The sequence below is a fragment of the Eucyclogobius newberryi genome, unplaced genomic scaffold (genome assembly GCF_026437365.1).
Source record: "Eucyclogobius newberryi isolate DKJ021-1_F unplaced genomic scaffold, fEucNew1.0.hap1 SCAF_18, whole genome shotgun sequence".
In the NCBI taxonomy this organism is placed as follows: Eukaryota; Metazoa; Chordata; class Actinopteri; order Gobiiformes; family Gobiidae; genus Eucyclogobius; species Eucyclogobius newberryi.
The window spans coordinates 4,582,541-4,600,263 of record NW_027315812.1 but is presented as its reverse complement, the minus strand read 5'-3'; the positions used below and the strand labels follow the sequence as shown (position 1 = coordinate 4,600,263).

The window sequence follows — 17,723 nt, the reverse complement described above, 5'->3', positions numbered from 1 at the left end:
TCTTGATAATATTTATTGATTTATTGATTTATTTCTAAGTTATTTATCAAGTTGTTTATTAAGGTAAGTAAGTGATTTATTTACTACGCCATTTGTTTAATTATTAAATAAATAGATTGATTAATTTGGTTGGATTATTAAAATCTATTCGTTTGGGTACTTGTTTATTTAATTATTTTGCTATTTAGTTTTAGTAATTCAACAGAGTGATGCTTTTATTGTGAAATGTCCACTTCCGCCGCTCTGTTCCGGTTTTGTACAACTCCCGGAAACTGACAGCTCTGACCCAAAAACTGACATAAAACCTGAATATTTCTCCTCTAAATGCTCCGAACGGAACTCTGAAGTGTCGCGAGGTCAAAGACACGAAACAAAAGACGGGAAAGAGCTTAAATCGTGAAAACGGTGAGTAAATGTCGCTAAATCAAACCTTGCACTGGTTGTTTTTGCTGTTTGTAACTTTCGATTTCAACTTGAGTAACATTCAGTTCTCACTTGGACTTTTCTGACAAACTTAACACTTTTACAAATAACAGTGGCATAAATACTTAGTTCGAGGTGCCACTTGTTATGATATTACAGCAGGATATGTCGTATTAATTCAAATCAATGAATAAAAATGAGTGCCAAACAGTCGTCGTCAGCTGATTTTAAACTACAATGTGCCACTTGTTTAATGTCATTCGTGCCAGTTTTATAGATCTTTTAATTCAAATTCATTAGTAAATGGCTAACGCACATTTAATATTTATATGTATCTGTTCGGAATGTTGAACATTCATGAATCGCATGACGTAAACAGAATTGGGGAGAATGTCCACTCAGAAAGACCCTGCGCCTCCTGGGAATCGAACCCGGGACTTTTCTGAGACATTAACCTCAGAATATCACAAAATAAGACAAATCCGGGCGGTTTTGTCAAAGTAAAAGCCTCAGACGCACGTGAGTGACGTCAGAGCTGCTGTAAACACATTTAACTTTGGATTTTACTGCATTTGTTTCGATTTTGACTTCTTTCAACTGCTTAAGCTGTGACTTTTTATTTATTTGTTACTTTTTGTTCACCGTCTGATAAAGTGAAACAATCGAGCGGCATGAAACCCACAGATAAAAACATAACTCTAAAAAAAGTGATTCCCCTGGACTTTTTTACTTTATTACAAGTTGTTCAATCTCATTTTTGTGAAATTAGCCTCATTCTTTTTGAAATGATCTATGTGGATGTGTATTTCTGTGTTTTCTCTCGCCGTCGTCTTCAGATGGAGGAGGCGCGGAGGCGGGCGGCGGCGCTCCTGTCCAGGTCGGGTCAAGCGCAGGATGTCAAGACGGCCGTGCAGCACATGGCCCGCTCACCGGAGCCCCTGTCGCAGAAGTACCTCCACATCAGAGCCGAGGCCATGTTGAGGGAGAACACGGCAGAGCGGAGCAGGCAGGAGGTAACTTAGAGCGCACTTGACCCGCTCCAGTCACAGGAGATAACCCAGGACGCATTTGACCCGCTCCAGCCTCAGGTTAACACTAAAGGGATACAGGGAGGCCATGCTGAGGGAGAACACGGCAGAGCAGAGCAGGCAGGGGGTAACTTAGAGCACATTTGACCCGCTCCAGCCTCAGTCATTTATGTGATTTTCATGATAGTTTTTAGCCTTAATGATAACTGTATTGAGTGTCCCGTGTTGACCTGCAGGTGTTCAGAGCTTGACCTGCAGGTGTTCAGAGCTTGACCTGCAGGTGTTCAGAGCTTGACCTCTGATTCTCGCAGGTGCTGGACTCGCTGGTGCGACTGACCAAGGCCCTGGGCATCCTGGAGAAATACGGCTGTAATCTGACCAGTCCCACCCGACCCAAATACTGGAGGAGCGTCAAGCACAACAACCCAGTGTTCAGGACCACCGTGGACGCCATCACGGTGAGTACAGACGAGGGACGCCATCACGGCCAGTACAGACGAGGGGCGAGTACAGACGAGGGGCGCCATCACGGCGAGTACAGACGAGGGGCGAGTACAGACGAGGGGCGCCATCACGGCGAGTACAGACGAGGGACGAGTACAGACGAGGGGCGCCATCACGGCGAGTACAGACGAGGGACGCAATCACGGCGAGTACAGACGAGGGACGCCATCACGGCGAGTACAGACGAGGGGCGCCATCACGGCGAGTACAGACGAGGGACGCCATCACGGCGAGTACAGACGAGGGACGCCATCACGGCCAGTACAGACGAGGGGCGAGTACAGACGAGGGGCGCCATCACGGCGAGTACAGACGAGGGACGAGTACAGACGAGGGGCGCCATCACGGCGAGTACAGACGAGGGACGAGTACAGACGAGGGGCGCCATCACGGCGAGTACAGACGAGGGACGCAATCACGGCGAGTACAGACGAGGGACGCCATCACGGCGAGTACAGACGAGGGGCGCCATCACGGCGAGTACAGACGAGGGACGCCATCACGGCGAGTACAGACGAGGGACGCCATCACGGCGAGTACAGACGAGGGGCGCCATCACGGCGAGTACAGACGTAAAGTTCTTTTCCTCATTTGCGTGCAGGGCGGACGGGAGGTGCTGTACCTTTACGGTTACACCAATCAGCAGATCGACGGGCTGAGTTTCCCCGACGACGTCACCGACCCGGACATGGCGACGGTCGCCGCGGTGACGGTGGAGGTCATGACCCTTCGCACCGAGGTGGACCTGCTCCTCAAGGTTTCTACAGCGCCTTCTTTTCTGTTTGATGGCAGACGATGTGTCGCTTTGACTGGTTTGTGGTTGTTTTGTCCTCAGAACGCTCATCCTCACACGGAGAACTTTAAAGACGTGGTCCCGTCTCTGGTCCAGGAGCAGGTCAGGAGCTGCTGTGTTTGTTTGAAGTTCTGTTTTTTACTCCAAAAAAGTTAGTTATTATATTACTAATGATAATGTGGAATAAACCCCAATCCCAACTAAAGATGACAAGAAACAGGACCAAACTGGGAACGACATCGGGACTCGACTAGGGCTAAAACAACTTGAGTCCAAGACCAAACCTGGACTGAACCTGGACTGAACCTGGACTGAACCTGGTCTATACCAGGTCTATACCAGGTCTATACCAGGTCTAAACCAGGTCTATACCAGGTCTATACCAGGTCTAAACCAGGTCTATACCAGGTCTATACCAGGTCTATACCAGGTCTAAACCAGGTCTAAACCAGGTCTATACCAGGTCTAAACCAGGTCTATACCAGGTCTAAACCAGGTCTAAACCAGGTCTAAACCAGGTCTATACCAGGTCTAAACCAGGTCTAAACCAGGTCTAAACCAGGTCTATACCAGGTCTAAACCAGGTCTATACCAGGTCTAAACCAGGTCTAAACCAGGTCTATACCAGGTCTATACCAGGTCTATACCAGGTCTATACCAGGTCTATACCAGGTCTAAACCAGGTCTAAACCAGGTCTAAACCAGGTCTATACCAGGTCTAAACCAGGTCTATACCAGGTCTAAACCAGGTCTAAACCAGGTCTATACCAGGTCTATACCAGGTCTAAACCAGGTCTATACCAGGTCTATACCAAGTCTAAACCAGGTCTAAACCAGGTCTAAACCAGGTCTAAACCAGGTCTAAACCAGGTCTAAACCAGGTCTATACCAGGTCTAAACCAGGTCTATACCAGGTCTAAACCAGGTCTATACCAGGTCTATACCAGGTCTATACCAGGTCTATACCAGGTCTAAACCAGGACTATAATAGTCTACAGTGGAAAAAACCTTGACTAAATAAAGGCTTAAACAGACGAAATGACAGTTTGGTTGTGGTTGTCAGGAGGAGGCGGAGAGCAACGCTGTGATGATTCCTTTAAGAGACGAGCCTCAAACTGAAGCCAAGCCGTCTCCAAAAGTCCCTCCAAAGCCAGCGCCAAGGATCAAGACCCTCCCGAGACAAGGCAACGGTCCGAACTAACGTGGGAACAAACTAAGACTGAACTAGGACAAAATACGTCTTAAAATGACTCAACGAGACCAAAGATGAACGTAGGACTCACTACATCCCACAAGCGTTTAGCCAGTCTGTATTTAGGATGCCATCAAATACCTTTATTAGACTGTGACTGTGGGCGGGGCCGACAGAAGAGTTGGGCCCGTCACTGACACGCCCTGTTCTGTCTCCGTTCCCCCTGCAGCGCCCCCTGTGGTGGCAGACTGCAGTCTCTGTGGCAGCTCGTCCATGTTCGCGTGTCCGTCGTGCAATGGTCAGAGCTTCTGCGACGCCTGTGACGACCTTTACCACCGACACCCGGCACGCGCCGCCCACAAGAGGGAGCCACTCCTCCAGGCCAAAGCAGGTCAGAGCAGTGTGTCCACAGAGCCAAGACGGGGTCGTCACCATAGCAACGTTTAGATGATTGTAAGAAAAAGTACTGAGAACGTGACCAGCAGTGACGGCTTTATTTTTCTTTCATTCCATTTTCTGACACGTTTGAATGAAGCTTTATGAAATTAAACTTTCTGAATGACAGAATAAAGTTATTGTGACAAAACAGCCAGATAAAAAGTACTTTAAATTCGAAGTATTTGAACCAAAGACTAAATTTTGCTTCTAAAATGGTCACTGTTATTATGATTTAATTCATTTGAAAGGTGTTATTGGTATCAACTTATTATGGCTGAATAATCTGGACATTTCTGGCCCTCGAGCCGATGGACAATAAGAGTTTTGGTGTGTGTTTTGGTGCCAGACCCGTGCTCCATCTGTGGAATCTCGCCGGTGCACGCGCTCTGCTCCTCGTGTCACCAGAGACTGTGTCAGAACTGTGACCGCCTGTTCCACTCGCACCCGGACCGAGTGGGACACAACCGGACCCTGGCGTCTGCGGCCAAAGCCTCCAGGTGAACCACACACCAGCTGCACCGAAACGTGTTCAGGGAAGGTCATGAGACTTTAAATCCCACCTAGTATTTTATCTTATTTTAGTGTATTATAATATAATATAATATATTTTATTATTATTATTATTATTATTATTATTATTATTATTATTATTATTATTATTATTATTATTATTATTATTATTATTATTATTTAAAACATTTTTAAAAATTATTATTATTTTTTGTATTTAAATTATTTAATATATAACTTTTAGGATAATTTTGTAATTGTTTTTGATTTGACCTAAAAGAAGAGTTTGCAGTGATATTTGCTCAAATTCTCATCTTGTTTCGATACTAAGGATGTCAAAGTGTTAAAAACCAGATATTCATCAAATCTAGAATTATTAGTAGATGTTTTTAGTCACTGCTTGGTGCCCTGACTGCCCTGACCGTCCCGGTGTCTGTGCCCTGACCGTCCCGGTGTCTGTGCCCTGACCGTCCCGGTGTCTGTGCCCTGACCGTCCCGGTGTCTGTGCCCTGACCGTCTCGGTGTCTGTGTCCTGACCGTCCCGGTGTCTGTGCCCTGACCGTCCCGGTGTCTGTGCCCTGACCGTCCCGGTGTCTGTGCCCTGACCGTCTCGGTGTCTGTGTCCTGACCGTCCCGGTGTCTGTGCCCTGACCGTCTCGGTGTCTGTGCCCTGACCGTCTCGGTGTCTGTGTCCTGACCGTTCCGGTGTTTGTGTCCTGACCGTCTCGGTGTCTGTGCCCTGACCGTCTCGGTGTCTGTGCCCTGACCGTCCCGGTGTCTGTGCCCTGACCGTCTCGGTGTCTGTGTCCTGACCGTTCCGGTGTTTGTGTCCTGACCGTCTCCTGACCGTCCCGGTGTCTGTGTCCAGGCCCTCACTCTCCTCGTGGGAGTGCGGTCACTGCACGACGCTCAACGAGTTCCGGGCCGTGCTGTGCTCCACCTGCGACCGGCCCCGACTGTCCACCGGCCCCGGTCAGGACGCCCCGCCGACCACGCCCCAGTCGCCCAACGCAGGTGAGTCCGGCGAACCCACGAGCGCCGCATCGGACGCTATCGATGGAAATAAAAGGAAAATAATACGTTAAAAAAGCAGATTTCATTTAACAAAGTCCTGAATTTGCCTTGATTTAAACTTTTGTCAATCTTCTCATTAAGTGATGCACATTTTAGTTTAAAGATCACTCGTACTAGTATTGTATTCGAATATCGCAGTACTATTACACAGTTAAAGTGAAATACATTGTAAACGCAGTACTTTGTAACCGTCTGTGGCTCGTGTGATGCTTGTTCTGCTGTTTCCCGCAGAGTGGCAGTGTAAGAGCTGCACCGTGTTGAACCCGGGCAGCAGCGTGCTCTGCGAGGTGTGTGAGCGCCCCCGTCTGGCCACTCGACCTCCAGCAGCGCCGGCCAAAGCCCCGAGCGGCCCCGAGTCTCTGGCCCCGCCCGTCTCCAAGGTCCGGAACGCTCAGAGCTCTCAATAATCGTGAATAATCGTTAAATCGTGATGTTTTTTTCTCAATAATAGTTAAATCGTGATGTTTTTTTCTCTAATAGTTAAATCGTGATGTTTTTTCTCAATAATAGTTAAATCGTGATGTTTCTTCTCAATAATCGTTAAATCGTGATGTTTTTTCTCAATAATCGTTAAATCGTGATGTTTTTTCTCACAATAATCGTTAAATCGTGATGTTTTTTCTCACAATAATAGTTAAATCGTGATGTTTCTTCTCAATCGTTAAATCGTGATGTTTTTTCTCAATAATCGTTAAATTGTGATGTTTTTTCTCAATAATCGTTAAATCGTGATGTTTTTTCTCACAATAATAGTTAAATCGTGATGTTTCTTCTCAATAATCGTTAAATCGTGATGTTTTTTCTCAATAATCGTTAAATCGTGATGTTTTTTCTCACAATAATCGTTAAATCGTGATGTTTTTTCTCACAATAATAGTTAAATCGTGATGTTTTTTCTCAATAATTGTTAAATCATGATGTTTTTTCTTTCAATAATCATTAAATCGTGATGTTTTTTCTCACAATAATCATGAATAATCGTGTGTTCCTGCAGTGGACGTGTCAGTATTGCACCTTCGTTAACACCAGGCCCGGCTCGGTCTGTGCCATGTGCAGCCTCTCGTGCAAAGACACAGGGGGCGCTGTTTCCCTGCCCGTGGCCCGGCTCACCGCTCCTGCTCCTGCTCCTGCTCCCGCCGCCAGAGCCGCCCCGCCGCCCGTCGCCCTGAAGCCGACGCTCGACGCCAACGCGGAGTTCCGGCGGCAGAAGGCGCTGATGGAGGACGGACTCAACCTCGTCCACCAGATCAGGGTCAGTGGCGTTTAGTGGCGTGGTCATCGGGAGGAGTGGTCAGAACGTGGGTCAGGAAAAGAACGCACTGAACCTCAAACGTGCAGGAATATCACGCCGTTCCTTTATTTGAAGTGATTGATATCGGTCTGGATCATTTTGTGTTTCTAGTTTAATATGTTTGTCTTTTGAATTGAGACCACAATAACAACATTCTCATCCTGTAAACACTTGTAAATTGCGTGAACAGATCTGTGTCTTACTCGTTCTGGCGTGTTCCTCCACCGTGTCGTCCATGAACTTCAGACACTTTGATCTGAAACATGCAGCAAAGATATTACACCATGACATTTACAATTGGACTTTTCTTATGAGAGGATTTTATAATATACATTGTTTTGAATCCTGGTTAAATAAAGGTAAGATAAAAAAACAACAACCACATAAATAATCAATGGACGTTATCATCAGATGGTAGTTTTGCCGTCCTGTCTCCATCCATCCAGCAGGGGGCTCAACCTGTTGTCTTCTTCTCTCTTTAACCCTGTTCTCGCTCTGTTCCTCGTCACAAACTCGGCTGGAGCACGTTTAACTTCATTCACACAAAGTCCTCGCCCCTCCGAGCCTCAGAAACACTCCGTTCTGAATCTCCTCGATCTGTGATGTCATATTCTACCTGTGACGTCGCTTTATAACTCCATAAATCATCTCCAGACTCGTTTTGAGCATTTCTCACGTCATAGTCACGACCAGAACGACGGATTCCTAGTTTATTATGAACCATCATGAAAAATGCTAAATGTGTGAAATCTTCTTTTAAATTGCAAATATAATTTTAAATCTCTGAATCTGAGTGGTGTTCATTGGCCAAGCTCAGACGTCTGTGGCGGCGCAGATGGTGTAATAAACGTGCGGTGTCTGGTTCAGGAGGCGGAGAAGCGCGGCGTCAGCCCGGAGGAGGTGTCCGCCGCTCTGAGCATGTGCGGCGGCAGCACCACCAACCCCTGCGATTGGCTGAACTCGGAGCTGCCGCACCTCCTCGACGAGATCTGCGCCGTGGCCGCCTCTGTCCAGCTCACCGCCGCCAAGGATCACGGGATGTCCAAGGAGGAGGAGGAGGCGGAGGAAGAGGAGGAGGAGGCGGGGCCGAAGCTGTCCAGAGCTGAGGCCAAACAGGCATGGCTGGCCACAGGGGGCGACACGGAGGCGGCGGTGAAGCAGCTGCTGCGGGACAGGAAGAACAAGGTGAACTTTAGCTTCTGTTTGTCCTCACTTCAGGTTTAGAGCTAAAAAACTATTAAACGAGCAAAATTAAAAAAGTACAATAGAAATACCGTATTTTCCGGAGTATAAGTCGCACCAGCCAAAAAAAACATATATAAGTCGCATTTTTGGGGAGAAGACATGTCCTCTTGAAATGCAGTTTAAAATAATAACAGATGAGAGAACATGGTGAATAGGTGTACGTATGCTAACGCTAACACCTTCAGCTACATGACGTATGCTAACGCTAACACCTTCAGCTACATGACGTATGCTAACGCTAACACCTTCAGCTACATGACGTATGCTAACGCTAACACCTTCAGCTACATGACGTATGCTAACGCTAACACCTTCAGCTACATGACGTATGCTAACGCTAACACCTTCAGCTACATGACGTATGCTAACGCTAACACCTTCAGCTACATGACGTATGCTAACGCTAACACCTTCAGCTACATGACGTATGCTAACGCTAACACCTTCAGCTACATGACGTATGCTAACGCTAACACCTTCAGCTACATGACGTATGCTAACGCTAACACCTTCAGCTACATGACGTATGCTAACGCTAGCACCTTCAGCTACATGACGTATACTAACGCTAACACCTTCAGCTACATGACGTATGCTAACGCTAACACCTTCAGCTACATGATGTATGCTAACGCTAACACCTTCAGCTACATGAGGCACAGACAGAACTGTGGTAAGTGTCTGGTATGTTAATGTAACATATGAACAGTTATTCAGATAACTATAGCATAAAGAACATGCTAACAAGTTTAGCAAAGCATCAGTTTTACCCCAAATCACTAAATCCACTGAATTCTTCTTCCTCTGTGTCACTTCTAAACAACTCCACAAACTCCAGAGGAAGAGGAAGTGCAGATTCTTCTTCTGCGTCGCTTTGAGCCTAGAGCGCCCTCTTGTGGTTGTCAGTGTGAAAATAACAAATAATATCACATAAAAGTCGCTCTGGAGTATAAGTCGCACCAAAACTATGGAAAAAAAGTGTAACTTATTGTCTGGAAAATACGGTAATTGTTTGACGAGTTGACTACTAAAACAATCGCTGCATCCTGATATTATATAAAGGATTATTTAACCTTTATGAGTAAATGTATGGTTCAAAGTGTAGATATTAGGTAACGCTGGACCTTTTATAACGGGGCGTTCTCCTCCGCTCCATGTTTGCTCTGCAGTAAAGTGAGATAAGAACATGAGCAGAGCTGGTTTCCACTCCCACAGCTTGTCCTTGAGAGATAACGCAAATAAAGAGTCTCTGAGCTGGAAGGGGAGGAAAGAGAGCGTGAGAAGCAGGAGGAGGAGGAAGAGGAGGAGGAGAAGCAGGAGGAAGAGGAGGAGAAGCAGGGGGAGGAGGAGGAGAAGCAGGAGGAGGAGGAAGAGGAGGAGAAGCAGGAGGAGGAGGAGAAGCAGGGGGAGGAAGAGGAGGAGGAAGAGGAGGAGAAGCAGGGGGAGGAAGAGGAGGAGGAAGAGGAGGAGAAGCAGGGGGAGAAAGAGGAGGAGGAAGAGGAGGAGAAGCAGGGGGAGAAAGAGGAGGAGGAAGAGGAGGAGAAGCAGGGGGAGGAAGAGGAGGAGGAAGAGGAGGAGAAGCAGGGGGAGGAAGAGGAGGAGGAAGAGGAGGAGAAGCAGGGGGAGAAAGAGGAGGAGGAAGAGGAGGAGAAGCAGGGGGAGAAAGAGGAGGAGGAAGAGGAAGTGTTCAAAATACTGAAGCAGACGCACAAAGTCCCCTCTAGGCCTGAAACACCATCTGAATTTAAAATCAACATTGGCCCTGGTCCTGGACTGGTTCTGGCTCCAGGTCTGAGGTCTAAAGTCTGAGGCCTAAAGCCTGAGGTCTAAAGTCTGAGGTCTAAAGTCTGAGGTCTAAAGCCTGAGGTCTAAAGCCTGAGGTCTAAAGCCTGAGGTCTAAAGTCTGAGGTCTAAAGTCTGAGGCCTAAAGCCTGAGGCCTAAAGCCTGAGGCCTAAAGCCTGAGGCCTAAAGCCTGAGGTCTGAGGTCTGAGGTCTAAAGTCTGAGGTCTAAAGTCTGAGGTCTAAAGTCTGAGGTCTAAAGTCTGAGGTCTAAAGTCTGAGGTCTAAAGCCTGAGGTCTAAAGCCTGAGGTCTAAAGTCTGAGGCCTAAAGCCTGAGGCCTAAAGCCTGAGGTCTGAGGTCTAAAGTCTGAGGTCTAAAGCCTGAGGCCTAAAGCCTGAGGTCTAAAGTCTGAGGTCTAAAGCCTGAGGTCTAAAGCCTGAGGCCTAAAGCCTGAGGCCTAAAGCCTGAGGCCTAAAGCCTGAGGCCTAAAGCCTGAGGCCTAAAGTCTGAGGTCTAAAGTCTGAGGTCTAAAGCCTGAGGTCTAAAGCCTGAGGCCTAAAGCCTGAGGCCTAAAGCCTGAGGCCTAAAGTCTGAGGTCTAAAGCCTGAGGCCTAAAGCCTGAGGCCTAAAGCCTGAGGTCTAAAGCCTGAGGCCTAAAGCCTGAGGTCTAAAGTCTGAGGTCTAAAGTCTGAGGCCTAAAGTCTGAGGCCTAAAGCCTGAGGTCTAAAGCCTGAGGCCTAAAGCCTGAGGCCTAAAGTCTGACGGCCTAAAGTCTGAGGGCCTAAAGTCTGAGGGAGGGTCTAAGGTCAGAGGTCTGAGGTCTGAGGGTCTAAGGTCAGAGGTCTAGGGTCAGAGGTCTAGGGTCAGAGGTCAGAGGTCTAAAGTCTGAGGGTCAGAGGTCAGAGGTCTGCTGCCTGGATACCACAAAATCTGCATTCAACAGTTTAATTTAGTTTAGTTTTATTTTGATGTATTAATTAATATATATATTTGAATGATTTATATTAAAATGTATGTATTTTTTATCTTATGTATTTATTTGAATTTAATGTGTTAATGTGTTGATTAAATGTTTCTCTGTTAAATTCCATACGACACATGTCACTAAAATGTACTGAACATTATTATATTTAAGATTTGACTCGAAAGACGTTTATAATGTCACTTCCTGGTTGGACATGAGCTGCAGCTGTTACCTGGCAACCAAACTGTAAACAAGGCCCAAAACCCCATGTAAATTATGATTTGACGAATAATAACGGCTTTATTTAGTTTTGATCATCATTTAAAAGTATAAAAACCCGTGGTGTCTTCACATTTTCACCGGTTCCAGATGCGAGAGCTGCAGTCGCTGGGCTTCCGGGACGTGTCGCGGTGCGAGGAGGCGCTGCGCCAGAGCGGGGGCGAGCTCCGGGGGGCGCTGTCCCTGCTGCAGCGCCCCCTTCTGGAGCCGTACCACCAGCGCATATGGACCGCGCTGCCCGAGCCGCCCATCGACCCCAGAGACCCGGACAAACAGGTTCGAAAGGCGGCAGGGACGGGGGTGCTTTAAAGTCCCTGCCTGTCATGTGTGGAAGTGGTTTGTACGTTCGGACAGTAGGGGGTGCTGTTTGTTCCGAGCGGCTCTGAAACGTGGTAAAAGAGGCGGGTTTTACACCGTTAAGAGCTCTAATAATGACTGAAATAAAACCTGTGAACGGTCAAAGCTCATTTAAAAATATTAGAGCTCGTTCAGCTGCGACACACGATGTTTAACTCATTACTTATTTGATTTAGTCACTTGTTTTTGTGGAGCTGTGTTCGTTCGAAGGCGAATGACCCTCTGAAAACACATGGTGGCATTTATTTTATTGATATAAGGCGCAGGAAATAGGAACAAATGTTAAATTTAGAGAAATCAAACGTCTTTCTGTATTTTACTCATAAGAAGAATGTGTCGTGTCATGTTTTCAAATGAAATTAAGGCATTTTATGTGTGAAATTGCCAGATTTGCACTTTTTTGTGACATTTTAAGTTTGAAAAATGGGCAGGTTTAAATTGACTAAATACAAAGTGTACTTAAACTAGATCTTACAGAAAATGGGTGTAAATATGTAAGTTAAGAGTTAAAATGGCACAAAACACTCTACCAGTTCTCCGAACATTAAAAATGATCAAATGGTAATATAATAAAAACCCTAAAACGGTAAATAAACAATCTAAAATAATAAAATAGTGCAAAAAAAAAAAAGAGCATTCCAGAGTTTAGGGACGTTCAAATCTACCTCCAAGCCTGATTTATGCTTTAAGTCTAAAAAATGAGGCTAAATTTGATCTAGTTTGAGATTTATTTCACGGTCGAGACATTTAAACCTGCTCTGTCCATTTTTCACATTTAAATGTCCCAAAATACGTGACAGTTTGGCCGTTTTTACACATGATTTCTGTGTCTTTCCGCAGAGGAGCTGCCGCCGGCTCCTGGCGCTGTACGATCTGCCCAGCTGGGGGCGCTGTGAGCTGGTGCTGGCGCTGCTACAGGAGCCGGGCGCCAACTACAACCTGGAGGACGTGATCCAGGCCGTGAAGGAGTCTCCGGACCGAGAGTTCATCAAGCGCCTGCTCCAGCACGAGTGCAGGGTCTGCTTCAGCAACTTCCCCCTCAACAAGGTCAGGGGGCGGGGCAGGGGGAGGGGCACAAGGTCAGGGGGCGGGGCATGAGGTCAGGGGGCGGGGCACGAGGTCAGGGGGCGGGGCACGAGGTCAGGGGGAGGGGCACGAGGTCAGGGGGAGGGGCTTATCTTATCTTATGGTCAGGGGAGGGGCACAAGGTCAGGGGGAGGGCACAAGGTCAGGGGGAGGGGCTTATCTTATGATCAGGGGGAGGGGCACAAGGTCAGGGGGAGGGGCTTATCTTATCTTATGGTCAGGGGGGAGGGGCACAAGGTCAGGGGGAGGGGCACAAGGTCAGGGGGGAGGGGCACAAGGTCAGGGGGAGGGGCACAAGGTCAGGGGGGAGGGGCACAAGGTCAGGGGGATGGGCATCTGAAGCATTAGCAGGTCCTCAACAAGGTCAGGGGCTCAGATGCTTCCATGTGGTCAAAGAACATCTGATGTGTTATAATTTATCTTCTGACCCGTCCTCTTCTTCCTCTCCTGACCCGTCCTCTACCCGTCCTTTTCTGACCCGTCCTCTCCTGACCCGTCTTCTCCTGACCCGTCCTCTCCTGACCCGTCCTCTACTCGTCCTTTTCTGACCCGTCCTCTTCTGACCCGTCCTCTCCTGACCCGTCCCCTTCTCGTCCTTTCCTGACCCGTCCCCTTCTCGTCCTTTCTTGACCCGTCCTCATCTGACCTGTCCTCTCCTGACCCGTCCCCTTCTTGTCCTCTTCGAACCCGTCGTCTCCTGACCCGTCGTCTCCTGACCCGTCCTCTTTTGACCCGTCCTCTTTTGACCTGTCCTCTTCTGACCCGTCCTCTCCTGACCCGTCCTCTCCTGACCCGTCGTCTCCTGACCCGTCCTCTTTTGACCCGTCCTCTTTTGACCTGTCCTCTTCTGACCCGTCCTCTCCTGACCCGTCCTCTCCTGACCCGTCCTCTCCTGACCCGTCGTCTCCTGACCCGTCCTCTTTTGACCCGTCCTCTTTTGACCTGTCCTCTTCTGACCCGTCCTCTCCTGACCCGTCCTCGTTTGACCCGTCCTCTTCTGACCCGTCCTCTTCTCGTGCTCTTCTGACCCGTCCTCTTCTGACCCGTCGTCTCCTGACCCGTCCTCTTCTGACCGGTCCAGATGCGCTCCCTGACCTCATGTCAGTGCTCTCTTTGCCTGGAGTGTTTTGAGAGTCACTTCACCATCTCAGTGACAGAGAAACACATCCGGGACATGGTGTGTCCGGCCTGTGACGAGCCGGACATCAACGACCCCGAGCAGCTCGACAACTACTTCTCCACACTCGACATCCAGGTAAGACCGCCTCCTGCTGCTCCTGCTCCTCCTGCTCTGCCTCCTGCTGCTGCTCCTCCTGCTGCTCCTCCTGCTTCTCTTCCTCCTCCTGGTGCTCCTCCTCCTGGTGCTCCTCCTCCTCCTCCTCCGCCTCTTGCTCCTCCTCCGCCGCCTCTTGCTCCTCCTCCTGCTCCGCCTCTTGCTCCTCCGCCTCTTGCCCCTCCGCCTCTTGCTCCTCCGCCTATTGCTCCTCCGCTTCTTGCTCCTCCTCCGCCTCTTACTCCTCCGAATCCTCCTCCGCCTGCTCCTTCTGCGCCTCCTCCTGCTTCCCCTGATCCTGCTCCTCCTCCTCTTGTTCCTCCTGTTCCTCTGCCTGCTCCTCCTCTGCCTCCTCCTCCTCTACCTGCTCCTCCTCTTGTTCCTCCTCCTTCTCTGCCTGCTTCTCCTGCTCCTCCTCTTGCTCTTGCTCCTCCTCGGTGAGTATGTTGCCATTTTTATTCTCAGTTTCAGCTCATTAAGACTCGTTAAGCCTGAGTCTGTGAGGATATTAATTGGTTCAACCGATAATCGTGGTTGTTGTTGTTGTTGTTGTTTTCCTGCTCCGTTCATCTCACGATCACAAAGTCGAGCTCTTCCCCGTCGTTACGCGTCGTGTTTTTAACGTGGCGTCGCTGTCTGTGTTGCAGCTGAGGAACTGCCTGAGCACTGACGTGTACAACCTGTTCCACCGAAAGCTGACGGAGCACACGCTGATGAAGGACCCCAAGTTCCTCTGGTGCAGCCACGTGAGTCCTGACCGCTCCTGACCGATCCTGACCACTCGCTTCCATCTGACCGAGTAGCGTATGTTCGTGTAAACCTCCTCACGAGCCACTTCTGGTTTAAGTCGTAGATAAATTCCCGTGTCCGACCGAGCTTGACTTTAAGGTGAGTTATACCGGTCATGACCTTGTATCTGAGGGGGCGGGGCCTCTTGACCTTGTATCTGAGGGGGCGGGGCCTCTTGACCTTGTATCTGAGGGGGCGGGGCCTCTTCACGCAAGATGTTGGACTGTTCTTACTCTTCTGCCAAATATGTATTCATTACTCATTATGGACACGTTTATATAGAAGTACCGTATTTTCTGGAGTCGCACCAGCCAAAAAATGCATAATAGAGAAGAAAAAAACATGTACAAGTCCTACTGGAGTACAAGTCCTACTGGAGTACAAGTCCTACTGGAGTACAAGTCCTACTGGAGTACAAGTGGCACAGGAGTACAAGTGGCACAGGAGTACAAGTGGCACAGGAGTACAAGTGGCACAGGAGTACAAGTGGCACAGGAGTACAAGTGGCACAGGAGTACAAGTGGCACAGGAGTACAAGTGGCACAGGAGTATAAGTGGCACAGGAGTATAAGTGGCAGTATAAGTATAAGTCACACTGGAGTATAAGTCGCATTTTTTGGGGAAATGTATTTGATAAAATCCAAGACCAAGAACAGACATGTCCTCTTGAAATGCAGTTTAAACTAATAACAGATGAGAGAACATGGTGAACAGGTGGACGTATGCTAACGCTAACACCTTCAACTACATGACGTATGCTAACGCTAACACCTTCAGCTACATGACGTATGCTAACGCTAACACCTTCAGCTACATGACGTATGCTAACACCTTCAGCTACATGACGTATGCTAACACCTTCAGCTACATGACGTATGCTAACGCTAACACCTTCAGCTACATGACGTATGCTAATGCTAACACCTTCAGCTACATGACGTATGCTAACGCTAACACCTTCAGCTACATGACGTATACTAACGCTTAAACCTTCAGCTACATGACGTATGCTAACGTAACACCTTCAGCTACATGACGTATGCTAACGTAACACCTTCAGCTACATGACGTATGCTAACGCTAACACCTTCAGCTACATGACGTATGCTAACGCTAACACCTTCAGCTACATGACGTATGCTAACGCTAACACCTTCAGCTACATGACGTATGCTAACGCTAACACCTTCAGCTACATGACGTATGCTAACGCTAACACCTTCAGCTACATGAAGTATGCTAACGCTAACACCTTCAGCTACATGAAGTATGCTAACCCTAACACCTTCAGCTACATGACGTATGCTAACGCTAACACCTTCAGCTACATGACGTATGCTAACGCTAACACCTTCAGCTACATGACGTATGCTAACGCTAACACCTTCAGCTACATGACGTATGCTAACGCTAACACCTTCAGCTACATGACGTATGCTAATGCTAACACCTTCAGCTACATGAGGCACAGACAGAACTGTGGTAAGTGTCTGGTATGTTAACGTAACATATGAACAGTTATTCAGATAACTATAGCATAAAGAACATGCTAACAAGTTTAGCAAAGCATCAGTTTTACCCCAAATCACTAAATCCACTGAATTCTTCTTCCTCTGTGTCACTTCTAAACAACTCCACAAACTCCAGAGGAAGAGGAAGTGCAGATTCTTCTTCTGCGTCGCTTAGAGCCTAGAGCGCCCTCTTGTGTTGTCAGTGTGAAAATAACAAATAATATCACATATAAGTCGCTCTGGAGTATAAGTCGCAGCCCGGCCACAACTATGAAAAAGGTGCGACTTATAGTCTGGAGAATACGGTTCTTTCTGTTCAACACTGAAGTAAACGTCTGGATGAAGAGAACACTTACTCTCGACTCGAGAGAGGAGCGTCTGTTGTACTCAAAGATTCTGGTCTGGAGGCGTGGCTCATAATCGTCTGACGGTTTAGAGTGTCGAGTCCTCCCGTCGCCGCGTCGACCATAAATCACCTGTCAATCACCGTCAATCACCTGTCAAACCGTCTCGTCCCTTTTGTCCTCCTCCAGTGCACGTCCGGCTTCATCAACGACGTGGACCAGCTCAAGGTCACGTGTCCCGCCTGCCACAAGAGCTTCTGCTGCAAGTGCAAGAAACCTGTGAGTGTCAGTGGTCAGATGTTTGTCCTGTGAGTGTCAGTGGTCAGACGTGTGTCCTGTGAGTGTCAGTGGTCAGATGTTTGTCCTGTGAGTGTCAGTGGTCAGATGTTTGTCCTGTGAGTGTCAGTGGTCAGATGTTTGTCCTGTGAGTGTCAGTGGTCAGATGTGTGTCCTGTGAGTGTCAGTGGTCAGATGTTTGTCCTGTGAGTGTCAGTGTCAGATGTTTGATCCTGTGAGTGTCAGTGGTCAGATGTTTGTCCTGTGAGTGTCAGTGTCAGATGTTTGTCCTGTGAGTGTCAGTCAGTGGTCAGATGTGTGTCCTGTGAGTGTCAGTGGTCAGATGTTTGTCCTGTGAGTGTCAGTGGTCAGATGTTTGTCCTGTGCAGTGTCAGTGGTCAGATGTTTGTCCCTGTGAGTGTCAGTGGTCAGATGTTTGTCCTGTGAGTGTCAGTGGTCAGATGTTTGTCCTGTGAGTGTCAGTGGTCAGATGTTTGTCCTGTGAGTGTCAGTGGTCAGATGTTTGTCCTGTGAGTGTCAGTGGTCAGATGTTTGTCCTGTGAG

The 17,723-nt window shown here is 48.1% G+C and overlaps 1 protein-coding gene across 1 annotated transcript; it reads left to right on the top strand.

Annotated features, from left to right (window-relative positions):
- Nucleotides 1-247: 247 nt before the first annotated feature.
- Nucleotides 248-17,195, top strand: LOC140364918 (E3 ubiquitin-protein ligase RNF31-like). Its single transcript, XM_072451298.1, has 17 exons — nt 248-405; nt 1,260-1,436; nt 1,763-1,909; nt 2,557-2,712; nt 2,791-2,850; nt 3,812-3,938; nt 4,170-4,331; nt 4,725-4,875; nt 5,757-5,902; nt 6,194-6,342; nt 6,957-7,214; nt 8,121-8,438; nt 11,614-11,799; nt 12,721-12,927; nt 14,048-14,221; nt 14,887-14,985; nt 17,073-17,195. Exons 2-17 carry the CDS (start codon nt 1,260-1,262, stop codon nt 17,193-17,195), a joined length of 2,640 nt encoding a protein of 879 aa, XP_072307399.1. The 5' UTR covers nt 248-405.
- The last annotated feature ends 528 nt before the right edge of the window (nt 17,196-17,723 follow it).